The sequence below is a fragment of the Pan troglodytes genome, chromosome 8 (genome assembly GCF_028858775.2).
Source record: "Pan troglodytes isolate AG18354 chromosome 8, NHGRI_mPanTro3-v2.0_pri, whole genome shotgun sequence".
Classification (NCBI taxonomy): domain Eukaryota; kingdom Metazoa; phylum Chordata; class Mammalia; order Primates; family Hominidae; genus Pan; species Pan troglodytes.
The window spans coordinates 116477572-116490704 of record NC_072406.2 but is presented as its reverse complement, the minus strand read 5'-3'; the positions used below and the strand labels follow the sequence as shown (position 1 = coordinate 116490704).

The window sequence follows — 13133 nt, the reverse complement described above, 5'->3', positions numbered from 1 at the left end:
TTACTACTTCTTCATGTTTAATGACCATTTATTTGTATTTCTGTTTTTCAAATTGCCCAATTTGCCCTTTGCCAATTTCTCTCATAATATGTTTATCCTTTCTGGATTTTTTTTTTTTTTTTCTGAGACAAGGTCTCGCTCTGTCACCCAGGCTGGAGTGCAGTGGTGCAACTACAGCTCACTGCAACCTCTGCCTCTCAGCCCCCTGAGTAGTTGGGACTACAGGCGTGTGTCACCATGCCCAGCTAATTTTTATCTTTCTTTCTTTTTTTTTTCTGGTAGAGATGGGGTTTTGCCATATTGCCCAGGCTGGTCTCAGACTCCCGGGCTCAAGCAATCCACCCACCGAAGCCTCCTAAAGTGCTGGGATTATAGGCGTTAGCCACCACTCCCGATCTTTTTTGTGGATTTTTAAAAGAAGCCCTTTACATATAACAAAGAGCTCTGACATTCTTTTAGTCGATTTGCCTTCATTTATAGAGAATACAGAATATAGAAAATTTTAACTTTTATTTAATTTAATCTCTCAATCTTGGCTTTATGGTTTCAACATTTGGTATTGACTTTTTCCCCAAAAACAGAAGCTTATTGTCATGCCATTATTTTCTTAAGAATCCATACTGCACACTGGTAGGAAACAACACCTTACCTTAGATGATAATCTAGAGTCTTTTCTGGCCTTTCCAATCTTTTTCATTGATCTGTTTATCTGGACATCATCACTATACAATTTGATTATTGAAGCTTTATAATACATTTAAACATCTGGGAAGGCAAATCTTCCCTTATTTACCAGATTTCATTTCTATTTTCTATTCTATTTCATTTCTATTCTATTTCATTTCTATTTTCATATGTTTATTCTTCTGGAGGAACTCTAGAATCAATTTTTGAGTCCCATACAACATAATTCACTGAATTTTAAAGAGACTTGCTCTGTCACCCAGGCTGGAGTGCAGTATGTGCAATCATAGTTCACTGCAACCTTGACCTCCTGGACTCAAGTGATCCTCCTGCCTCAGCCTCCCAAGTAGCTGGGACTATAGGCATGTGCCACTACAGGTGCGCAGGAGCATGCCACCACACCTGGCAATTTTTTTTTTTTTGAAGAGACAGTATCTCAATATGTTGCCTAGACTGGCCTTGAACCCCTAGCCTTAAGCAATCCTTCTGTCTCAGCCTCCCAAAGTGCTGGGATTATAGGTGTAAGCCACCATGCCAGGTCCCAACTCACTGAAATTTTTTTGGAAAAATTAAATGTATAAATTAACTTGGACAGATTTATATTTTTATTCTATTGAGTTTTCTCATCCAGGAACTTAATATATCTCTCCATCTTTCAAGTCTTCCTTTATATCCCTCAATAGAATTTCGTGGCTTTTTTTAATATATAGATATCTTGGTAACTTTATTCACAGATATTTTATTACTTTAGTTGCTGTTGTGAAGAGAATTTTTTCCATTATATACTCTGATTTTTTTGGTATAAAAAAAGCTATTGATATCTACATATTTATTTTATAACCTGCCACTCTACTGAACTCTATTAACCTCTCTTGTTAGTTCTGGTAGTTTTTCAGTTTATTTCTTGGTTTCTGTGGTAGCAAATCATAACATGTAGGAGGGAGACCCATGCTCCTAACCATTATGCCCAGTGCCACTTTTTGGTTGAACACATCAAAAGGACGTGATCCCTAAGAAGAAATAATGATGTTGATGATACCTATAAAGTAGTCAAAAGAGAGAGAATGATAACTTTGTATACATGATTTAAGGATGAAGAGTTGGGCTCAACGCCAAATGGGTAAAACTTTTTTTTCCAAAGCTTAGAACTATTGCAAGCAAAAACATAGAAATTTAAATATGGAAGTGTTTTGATAGCCAGTTACAAAAAATGCTCTTAAAGTTCCATTTTTCTTCATTTCTGTCACAGAAAGTGTTAGATTGAAAACTCACACTAGACTGTGGCATAACAAAGAATAAAATCGAAATATTTAACCCCATGGAGGTCCTCCATGCACCCAGCACCTAGAATAATGCCTGCCCATAGTCTGGGTTTGATTCACTGAATGGATGAACAGAGAAACTGTTGAGATAAGCTGGAACTGCATCTCAATAAAACATTATTTCTTGATGTCTTAGAAGGAAAAATACCTACGAAGACCTAAGTGACAAATATTTCTTTTTTTTCTCTCTCTTTTTCTTTTTTATTTTTTGAAACAGAGTCTCACTGTGTCACCCAGGCTGGAGTGCAGTGGCACAATCTCAGCTCACTGCAAATTCCGCCTCCCAGGTTCAAGCGATTCTCCTGCCTCAGCCTCCCAAGTAGCTGGGATTACAGGCACCCGCTACCATGCCCAGCTAATTTTTGTATTTTTGGTAGAGACAGGGTTTTACCATGTTGGCCAGGCTGATCTCGAACTCCTGACCTCAGGTGATCCGCCTGCCTTGGCTTCCCAAAGTGCTGAGATTACGAGCATGAGACACCATGCTTTGCCTTAATTTTTTTTAAGACAGAGTCTCACTAGTGACAAATATTTCTAATAATTCTATCCAGAGATTTAGATTGTACCTAACTTTTAGTGAGGAATGTGTGCTTTTGTGCTTTTATGTATGTTGTCTCATTCAGTGATTGACAACTTACAGCCACCTGGGTAAAGTCAACAGGACCCAGATGTTCCTGCCTCACGTACTTCAGTGGAGTCAGAACTCATACCCAGGTTCTTTGTCTCCAAGTCCAGAGCTGTTTCTGCTGCACCAAATTTGACAAGTATACTGTATTTTAATTATATTTTTTATTCAGAAAACAAGAATATATCTGGATGATGATGGATGGAATGTAATTAGCACTTACTGTGTGTGCCAGGCAGTGCCCACAAGTGCTCTGTGTTCACTTATTTTACCCCCAACCACCAGATGTGGTGAGATGGGATCTAAACCCAGGCAGCTCTGACTCCAGGGTTTGTGTCCTTACTGATTTCTCTGTACCTCCCTGTGGCACTTAAATTTTCCCTTCACAAGTCGGTTATAACAGTAAGACAGGGGTTCATCACATGGCAAAGTACTGACAGAGAAAAGATGTTAGAAGCCATTCATTTTTGTTCTGCTGATTCTTAGTGCAATATTGTCCCAGATACTGCTAATGAAGGACATTCATTCTAATGTATTCACTATCTTCTGTGGAAAAGAAGAACTAAAGCAGGTCATGTGAACCTCAGACATAAGAGTTTAGATGCTATTTACTCCATGGACAAATACTGAGCAATAATACTTCAGGTTGGATTGTCATTTTTGCCAATGGAACCTGTGGAAGAATTGTTTAAGGTAAGAGTTTAAGGTGTTCAAAATGATGCCCCCCACCCCACCCCATATTGACTGTTTACCAGTGTGAGTGTCGTTTTACTGATTTCATTTGGCATAGGTTGTGTTTGTAAACATGGAGCCCTGGGTTACAAGATAACATCAGTCACCAATAAAATGTTTCTAAATGAATAAAAGCGCAAAATGGTTTACCTCTCTCTAATCCCACAATCTGATTTTTTAGGGTTTCTTTGTGCTGTTCGACTTCTGCCTTTTGATCTTCGGTGTGGTGCAATTTCTTATGAATTTGTTCTCTGATTTTGTTGAGCTTCCCGATGTCAAGGCGCATTTGATGGACTTCTTCCTCTTTGGCCTGTAATTAGTGAGAAAGAATTAATGAGACACTTTGTAAATGAAGAGCCAGGAACTGGATGATGGTAAACTCAGAACCAATAAAAGGAAATTCTTCCCATGGCATTTTAAAGTTGTTCTGTGAGATTAAATCAAGCACACACAATTTGGTTTTGAGAGAAATTGAAAAACTGTCCACTGAATAAAATATGTGGTTATGTTTTATATTTTTATAAACTAAAAATAATAAAAACACTGAAAAATTTTGTTTCAAGTTACCATCTGAAATGGTTTGGCTGTGTCCCCACCCAAATCTCACCTTGAATTCCCACGTGTTGTGGGAGGAACCCGATGGGAGGTAATTGAATCATGGGGGCAGGTCTTTCCCATGCTATTCTCCTGATACAAACTAAGTCTCACGAGATCTGATGGTTTTAAAAAGAGGAGTTCCCCTACACAAGTTCTCTCCCTTTGCCTGCTGCCATCCACATAAGATGTGATTTGTTCCTCCTTGCCTTCCACCATGATTGTGAGGCCTCCCCAGCCATGTGGAACTGTAAGTCCAATTAAATATCTTTCTTTTGTAAATTGCCCAGTCTTGGGTATGTCTTTATCAGCAGCGTGAAAATGAACTAATACACCATCTAACTGTAGAATCAAATAAGATAAGAATGCTAAGTTGTATGTATCAAAAATATGTGAATTTTGTATACAGTATTTGATTAGTAATTTTCATGAACTTGTGATCTCTCTCAGATGGTTATTAACATATATAAAATATTCAAACACTCTTTTGGACTCACTGGGCCATTGTAGATCAATTATATACACTAGAGAAGGGGTCCTCCTTCCTCAAAGTATGTTGGTCTCTAGGTATACATATGGATAAGTGGACCAGATATTTCATAGTATGAATAGGCAGTCTATAAAATGGCAAACAGTCCCCAAAAATAATCCTAGCAAAGAAAAGCACCCGATTTTTGTCTAAAGACTTCAAGCTTTCCAGATTTTGGAAATTTTAATTAAATTCACTTTTTTAAAATTTTGCCATTAGAAGTGACTGGAAAAGCAGCTGGGATTCTTTTGCAAACAAAGGTTAGCAATTATCTCAGCTCATAACAATGAAGAGACCAAAATTAGCTGTTCATGTTATCCTCAGATTATTGCTAGAGGCTGAATCCCATTAGGCTCATAATCTGATAACAGAAATAGTCCATCTTTCAAAATGCCCCATTCATATTATCAAGGGAAAGAATTAATGGCATGAGTCTTTTTCCTTTAATTTTACCTTAGGGGCTAATATATTATTTTGACTTAAGTAGTCATCTCATCTCTTCTTTAACTTATTGCATTCTCATAAAGAATGGTTTCAAGTCTACCCATTCTGGACTGTTTTAAAAGTTTTTCAGCGTCAGACCCTCAGGCCCTATAGGGTTCAAATTAGTCGATGTTAAGGCCTCTCCATTTCTAAGATGTTTTAATTCAGTGGTTATTAATCCAGACCCCACAGTTAGACTTCAGAAAAATCCTGGAAACCTCTCCTATTTCTGGGATGCATGCAACACAAGATGTAAGATATGCAAATAAGTGTGTGCATGTGTATATTACCATCAGATTCTCAAAAGAGTTTGTGATATAAAAATGTTATGGTTCTCTGCCCAAATCTATGTATTATTCTTGCTAGGCCACTCTTTTTACATCCAGTATTCTAACATAACCAGAGTAGGGAATATGGATTTTTTTCAGAATTAAAGTGATAAACATAAAGCTGCTCTGTTAAGCAGGTAGGCACAGAATATATATCGGAGTATAAACTGTTATCTAAACTATCTAAATTGAAGAATTTGCAAGCACTCTTCAATGAGAGCAAGGAGAAGAATAGGAAATCTGTCTCAAAATATACATTGGACAGAAGTGAAAATCATGATTCCACAATCCTGTAAGTAGACCCTAGGTAGTATCAGTCTCTCTCCCAGCCATTCCATCCCACCTTCTCCAACAAGCAGTAACTATAATCTGAATTTTTGGCTGTTCACACGTGTGAATGGATTGCTAGATTTGAGCAACTGGTTTCTTGCAAAGCTAGTTACAGAGATAGACATCTGAGCTCACTTTGGAAACCATTTGCATAACCATATGATCAATAATCAGGTTTGCAATTTTACAAGAATGGAAGTCATCAAACTCTGCTTCTGGGCCTAAAGCAATCACTATAGGCTTGCACCTGCCTCTGATGTGTCAAGGTACTCAGTAGAGCCAACACAGGCTCTCCAACTGAGGGCTCCAATTGCCAAGGCAAACCTGTGTTAGGAAGAAAGAGCTAGGGAACAGACATGTAACTTGGTGTTTACTTTGAGCTCCAACGCCTTCTGTTGGTTTTCCTGGGATAGCTGCTCACAGACCAAACTGTGCTGTTCATTCTCTTGCTGAAGTTTAGCATTTCTCATCTGAAATTGCTCGAGTTCCTTTGCAGCTCTCTCATTCAATATCTGAAAGGGTTGGAATGAGCTGGTTAATGCCTTTTAATCTGATTACAATAGTTGGATATACACACAGGGGGCCCCACAAACCTCCTGGGAAGATAACAGCAACCCTGAGTTTTTGTCTTTGTAGAAATTGTTCTTTATTCCCGATGAAAGCACTAACGCACTCAAATATGATGAATGTTAAACGGTTGAGGAAAATGATGCCTTCTAATGAATAACACAGTGAGCATAATTTTTTTTCTGAGAGCCTTGGGAAGTCTTGTTCACAGGTGGTGGATAAATATTTTAATGCCTGTTTGCCATTTGGCAGGCTTCGCATACGCAACAATTGCTATAATCATTGCAAATGAGCTAGAGATTCAAACGGATTTTATAAGCTGTGGGGCTCAGAAGCTACATCTTCAGAAGCAAATCCTGCATTAACATGCCTACAACATTTTTGTCAACAGAACTGTTCACTAACACCAACACAGAGACAATTTTCTTTTAATCTAACTTAAGTCGAAACCGTGGAACAGCAGCAAAGTGATTTATATCTGCTTGAGTGCAGTGTCAGCCAGATTTTCCTCTTCCCTGCCTTGACTATCCTAAGCAGATATGGTTTTATAAAAACAAAGGATTATATCTTGGGGGCTCATTTCTGTTGGGGGAATATTGAGGAGGTGGAGGGATAGCAAATGAATTGCAGGATAAAAATAGAAAGCCAGTTTAGGTAATGTCTCCAAAATATAACTTCCATGCACACAAAAATTAAGCATGAAAAGAATCCAGCTAATTCTCCATCAATAGGGACTAAATAAAATGTAACCAGTTATGCTAAAAATGAAATTGTGTTTCATAGGAGAATAGTTTTTATCCTGATGTCCAAAAGCCTCTCTCTTATGTTTCATGCTCAAAGAAGTCTCATGTTTTTCTGCTGGAGGCGGCACACTGTGAATTATCTATTTGACTTCTGACTTTATACAAAATTAATAGAGCAACGGACAAAAAAAAAGTATATTTATATCTATTTTTGAGTATAAAACTGCTATATGGCTTGACAATTCTTTGGAAACAAGCTTCCTGAGGAAAAACATATTTAAGAAAAGACTTTTCAATTATATGAATTGCTTCTTTAAGAAATGAGAGAAAACATAATACAATTACTAATACTTGTGTCACCCTAAACTGCTATAATAGAGGAAGTGTTAAAAACAGTACCATATTAAAAATACATAAAGACTGACCATAGTTTGCTAAACTTGAAAATAACTTAAAAATAAACCTGTCGGCTGGGTGCGGTGGCTCATGCCTGTAATCCTAGCACCCTGGGAGGCCAAGACAGTTGGATTACTTGAGGTCAGGAGCTCGAGACCAGCCTGGCCAACATGGTGACACCCTGTCTCTACTAAAAATATAAAAATTAGCCAGGCATGGTGGCAGACTCCAGTTACTCGGGAGACTGAGGCAGGAGAATCGCTTCAACCCAGGAGGTGGAGGTTGCAGTGAGCTGAGATCATGCCACTGTGCTCCAGCCTGGGTGACAGAGAGATTCCATCTCAAAAAAAAAAAAATAAATAAATAAAAATAAAACTGTTAAAAATAAATTGTTATACTCACCCAGTGGAATACTGCACAGCAATGAGAGCTCATGCTCTACTGAGCTCTGTCCAATAGAGCTTTCTGCAGTGATGTAAATGTTCTCTGTCTGTGCTAATATGGCATCAACTAGCCATCTGTGGCTACTGAGTACTTGAAATGATGCTGGTACAACCAAGGAAATGAATTTTTAATTTAATTTCATTTTAATAAAGTTGAATTTAAATAGCCACTTGTTGCTAAGGGTTACCATATTGGGCATCACAAGTCTATAACTACATGGCAACAACATGAATGTTATCTCACAAACAGAATATAGCAGAAGTTAGACACAAAGAATATATCCTGTAATATTTTATTTCTGTAAAGTATAAAGACAGGCGAAACCAAACTCTGCTTAGAATTCAGGATAGAGATGGTATATTAGGGGGAGAAGGACTAAGAGGGAGCACAAAAGGGCTTCTGGGGGTGCTGGTAATGTTCTGTTTCTCCGGCTGGGAGCAGGTGACCAAGATGCGGTTGAGTGGTGAAAATTCATCAAGCTGTCCACTCGTGACATATACACTTGTCTATATGTGTAGTATAGATCAATAGAAGGTTAAAAAGAAACTTATTAACCTGTTAGAGCTGGGAAATTTAAAAGGGGGGGCATAACTACCTCATAAGAGCCATTCAAAGACCAAATTGCAGTGCTAAGTTTTACATCATCAGCAGGAGTAGTGAAGGGAATTTGCTGCTTTCCAAGAGAATTCAAAATGCACAAAAGGGTGAATAAAGGCGCCATTCTGGGTTTTTCTTGGTTTTTTGCAAAGACCCACACCCAACTCACCTTCTGCTCCTTCAGCTGCTGCTCCAGCTTCTGAAGCTCCTCCTTGCTCTTCTGCACATACTGCTGCAGGGCTTTTATTTCGGTCTGCCTGCTGTCCATGTCTGCCTGAATCTGCTTGAGCTCTTTCTCTAGTTTTTCCTTCTTCCGGAACTCCCGGGAAGCTTCGTTCTGACGTTGCTGGATTTCTTGTTGGAACTAGAGGGTGCGGAAAGGACAAGAGAGAAAGAGATGAGCCCTGACCATGGCAGGTCTCAGCCAGCCAAGCCCCCTCCTCTCTCAGGTCTGTGATTGTCAAGGCAGCACTTTGCAGTAGCATTTCCCCTATAGGGCAGACATCCTTGAGCCCCAGCGTTCAAACTTTTCAGGAATATTCTATACTGTTTCTTGGGGCCCTGAAATCAAATGACTACCCTGATGGTGGGCAACAAATCCACAAAGTGTGGTATAAAATCAAATACATATGGAAGCTCAGAGTTCTAGGGGCGTTAAACATGGAAAGAATTCATCCCATTCTTTATCAATAGGGACTAAATAAAATGTGGCTAGCTACCCTAAGTATAAAATTGTGTTTTACATGACCCTGGATATTGCTAAAGAGAGCATTATAGGTTTATCTTGATGTCCAAATGCTATGAAAAGCCTTTTTCTTATCTCATGTTCAAAGAAGTCTCATGTTTTTCTCTTGGAGACTGCACATTGTGTATGACCTATTTGACTTCGGGCTTTATACAAAAGTGTTCAGAAGAAGTCTGCTAAATGGCTTTCTAATAAAAATAAATAAATAAATAAGTAGGGCCAAAGAAACTACTTCCACCACCCCCAGATGTTGGGCCCCCTAGCCTTCATGGAGATCATCTTTTTGAGCCAGAATTGTAAGTAGGGAGTGCCCGCCTCAGTGACTTCTCAGACAGAGAATGCAGAGAAAGAACAATTCAAGTCATTCAACTCAAGTAAAGCTCCTCTCAAGAGAACAAACTAAAGAAACAAGCAGAACTGAGGATGTTTCATTTGGGCGCTAGGGGGTAAATTTGAGAAAGGAGCAAGATGGGAATAGAGACTGTGGAGGGACAAACATCCTCTGGAAGGAAATATTCCTTCTTCTTGCCCTCCATGGCAGACCTGACTGATGGCGTGTTCAGCCTCCTCTTTTGATCGCTCTGTTTCCTGCTGCTGTTCAGTGGTCTGAGCTAGGGATTCTCGTAATTTTACCACTTCTGATAAGAGCTGGTCTCTCTCCTTTGTCACTTCTTCTTTGAACCTCAGTAAATCTCGGATGCTAAAAAGGAAGAACACAGGAGTCAGACTAAATGGCCATCTGCTCAGGGGTCCTTCATATCATTCTCTGAGTTCGTTTTCATGGGAAAGATGTCAGGTCAATGATTAACACTATTCAGACATTAAAGAGAAAGATCTTTATGCCATGATATGGGATCAGATTGTGAAATGTTAACTGGAAAGAAGTACTAATGATAACATGCATAGTATAATTTATTTTTTTATTTTTAAGAAAATACAATGTCTATTCATGCGTGTGAGAGTGTATGTGTGTGTGTGTGTGTTTCACAGACATTTTTACAGAGCCCAGAAAAACATATCACTGATTATCTCTGAGAAATTTAGGGTGAAAAGTTGTGGGGGTTGATACTTTCCACACCTCTGTATTACTTGAATTTGTTACGATAAGACTATATTGCTATTGTCAACTCTGGTAATTAATCCTAAGCAGATGTCAATTTAGGAAACTATTTGTTTAATATACCCACTGGAGGGCTATGATCACAGCTATAAACTCTAGAATAAAGCATAAACAGAACAAAATAATAGGCATTGCTAGTTTTCTATCCATTTACCCAAAACGATTAGTTTCTCCCAAATGAATGCAGCCCAGATAAAATGTTACAAAGAACAAAATTGGGAAAATCATTAATGATGCCCATTTTTGGAGGTTATGTGATAATATTCATTGATTTGAATTGTAAACCAGTTACCTCCAAATTTCAAAAGCCATTCCATATGATTTGGCATGACTTCCTGCAGAATTAGCACTTTGCAATTGGAAGCTCAGTGTCTGATACGACCTCTGCAGCAGAATGAATGTAGAGCAAGGCAGCTCTTGGAGCTGAGAAGGCAGAGGAGAACTTGCACTGCAGACTCTTGCAGCTGACAGTCATCAAACGACTGCTCAAAACACAGTAATTTGTCAAACTATATTTACCAACATCTTTGATGTAACAAATGTTTAATAAGGAAACTTTAAACCTGCACTCAAATTCTACTCCAGAAATAAAACCTCAAATTCGAAGGTTACTATGAAGACAGAAAGTTACACCTGGGCACACTGTTAAAGATAAAATTATGGGCTGGATTGTTTCTTCCGTTCTCCTCCTCACCCTCTTCCAATGCTTGTCTCGTATCTGAATCAGTTCCCTCGCATTCCTCTTCAGTAGTTGCTCTGAATATGCTTGACTTCCTTAACAAGAAGATAAAGCCCACACTACAGGCATCACATTTTCTGTTTTTATTTCCTATTCCCTCTCCCAACACCTGTACTTAGAACTATCTGTCAATGTTGGATCAATGCATCAAAAAAGCATAAGAAACTGAAACAGCAAAATTAGATTTGGTTAATTTCCTTGGCTGCCCAAGGAAGTGTATGTTCATTCCTGATTCATTCGTTGATGCCATGTTTTGCATGCCCCACACAGTGCTGGGCTCCTGGAAGGGATATAAAGGTGTCTTCCTTCAGGGAGTTCACAGCATAATGGGTAGAGAAGCACATCAACAAATAAGTTTCAATATAATCTGATCAGTGCCATACTGGAGGTAAATGTTAGGTCTTATGGAAACAGAAAACATAGTGACTTTCTGTGTAGTCATTGGAGTCTGGATGTGGAGAGGATGTTGGAACAGTGATGCTGATGGTGATGAAGTTAAGACAGTGTTTGAGATGGGTCTTAAAGAAGGCATAAAAGTTGACCATGGGGAGAACGGAAGACAAGGCACTCTGAGCATGGAAAGCAACATGTACAAAGGCATGGAGGTGTGAGCAACTTGATGGGCTCGCACGAGGCTAGAGAGGCTGACTGGGGCAGGTTCTCAAAGGGCTCTGGATGACACAGTCAAGAGTCTGGGCTTTATCCTTTGGGTATGGGTAGCTATTGAAAGTGTTTATGCTGGGGATAGGTGCACATGTGCTTCAGGAGCCTAAATTTGGTAGCAATGATGGAATAAAGAAGGACATGTCTTCTGTAGGCAGGGAGACCAGTTAGGACGCTACTGCCAAATCTGGCAGAGAATAGGAGGCCTGAACCAAGGCAGTAGTACTGGTGACCAGAAGGAGTGAAAGGCCATGCTTAGAAGACCAAGCGAACAAGACAGTGGCTTTAAGAGATGGGGGAGCAGGAGGAGGGAAGAGCAGCACTGTTTTCTGGCCTAGAATCTGAAGGGTGGGAGGGTTGGTGATGAGACTGATCATGGGGAGTAGGTGGGAGAAGCTGGGACTCTGGGCAGAAAATTAGCCAGTTATATTCTACACAAATTGCAGAGAAACCTAACATCTTACTCATTTTGAAACTATACTACTGATTCCTATGGAGGCAGAAGTTTAAGATAACCACAAATTAGAAGTTCTTAGGTGTGGAGAAAAGAACATTACTTAAAATGCAACAGACAGAAAACAATCTCTAAGAACCCAATAAAGAAGAGTCTTGTATCACAGAGAATGTTCAAGAAGACACTGGCAAGCCCCAGGCTGTCTACTGAAGGAGGCCTCTGCAAAAGCAAGTTTAACATACATCAACAAGGCTATGACCTACTTGCTATGCTGGTCCATTGACAGTCCAGACCCTTGCTCCACTAGTTTGGTCAGGTTCACTATTTCCTCTTTCAGAGCAAGAATCGTCTCCTTGGCCTTCTGCTCTTTGTCATAGGCTGAGTCCACCATCTTCCAGGCCTTTTCAATTTCCTAGATGGGCCATAGGATATCAGTGAGAAAGACCAAACTGGATTCTAGATGCAAGATAAACCAGCAAACAGAATAATACCATGACCACAGTGTAGTTATATAAATGTGCATTGACTAAATTGTTTAACATGAGCTAGTCAATAGTGAATAGCACATTGAAAGAGGAGGACTGGACTGGACGTGGTGGTACAGGCCTATAGTCTCAGCTACTCGGGAGGCCGAGGCAAGAAGACCTCTTGAGTCCGGGAATTTGAGGCTGCAGTGAGCTGCAATCATGCCACTGCACTCTAGCCTGGATGACAGGGCAAGACCCTGTCTCAAAAAAGTAAAAAATAAAAATAAAGTAGGGACTGGCAGAGGGTATTTTTTCTTGTGTAGCTGAGTGTGGCTACAAGGCTCACTTACTGCAAGGTTTGCAAAATTACAAATGAAAGTTTATGTGCTTTCTAAGTCTAGATATTAAAAGGAAAAAAATTAAGTTTTATCACATGAGAAATGATCATAGATCCAAGCCCTAAATTGATAGACTGAATTAAACCTCTTGAAAGATTTGTAAATAAAAAATATATTTTATCATCTGGTCCCAAGTGATCTCCTAGTGACAATGTGAACTTTAGAACAATCC

General features: G+C 39.3%; 1 protein-coding gene across 4 annotated transcripts in view; it reads right to left on the bottom strand.

Moving 5' to 3' along the window:
• The window catches only part of CFAP58 (cilia and flagella associated protein 58), a 118421-nt gene that overhangs the window by 80407 nt on the left and 24881 nt on the right, over positions 1-13133 (bottom strand). For all 4 annotated transcript variants that reach the window (XM_063781170.1, XM_016919292.3, XM_016919294.3 and 1 more), the window contains 5 exons: positions 12360-12508; positions 9664-9820; positions 8545-8739; positions 6003-6140; positions 3514-3673 (listed from right to left, as the gene is read on the bottom strand). In XM_063781170.1, coding sequence (XP_063637240.1) covers positions 3514-3673; positions 6003-6140; positions 8545-8739; positions 9664-9820; positions 12360-12508 — 799 coding nt within the window. The remainder of the gene's footprint in view (positions 1-3513; positions 3674-6002; positions 6141-8544; positions 8740-9663; positions 9821-12359; positions 12509-13133) is intronic.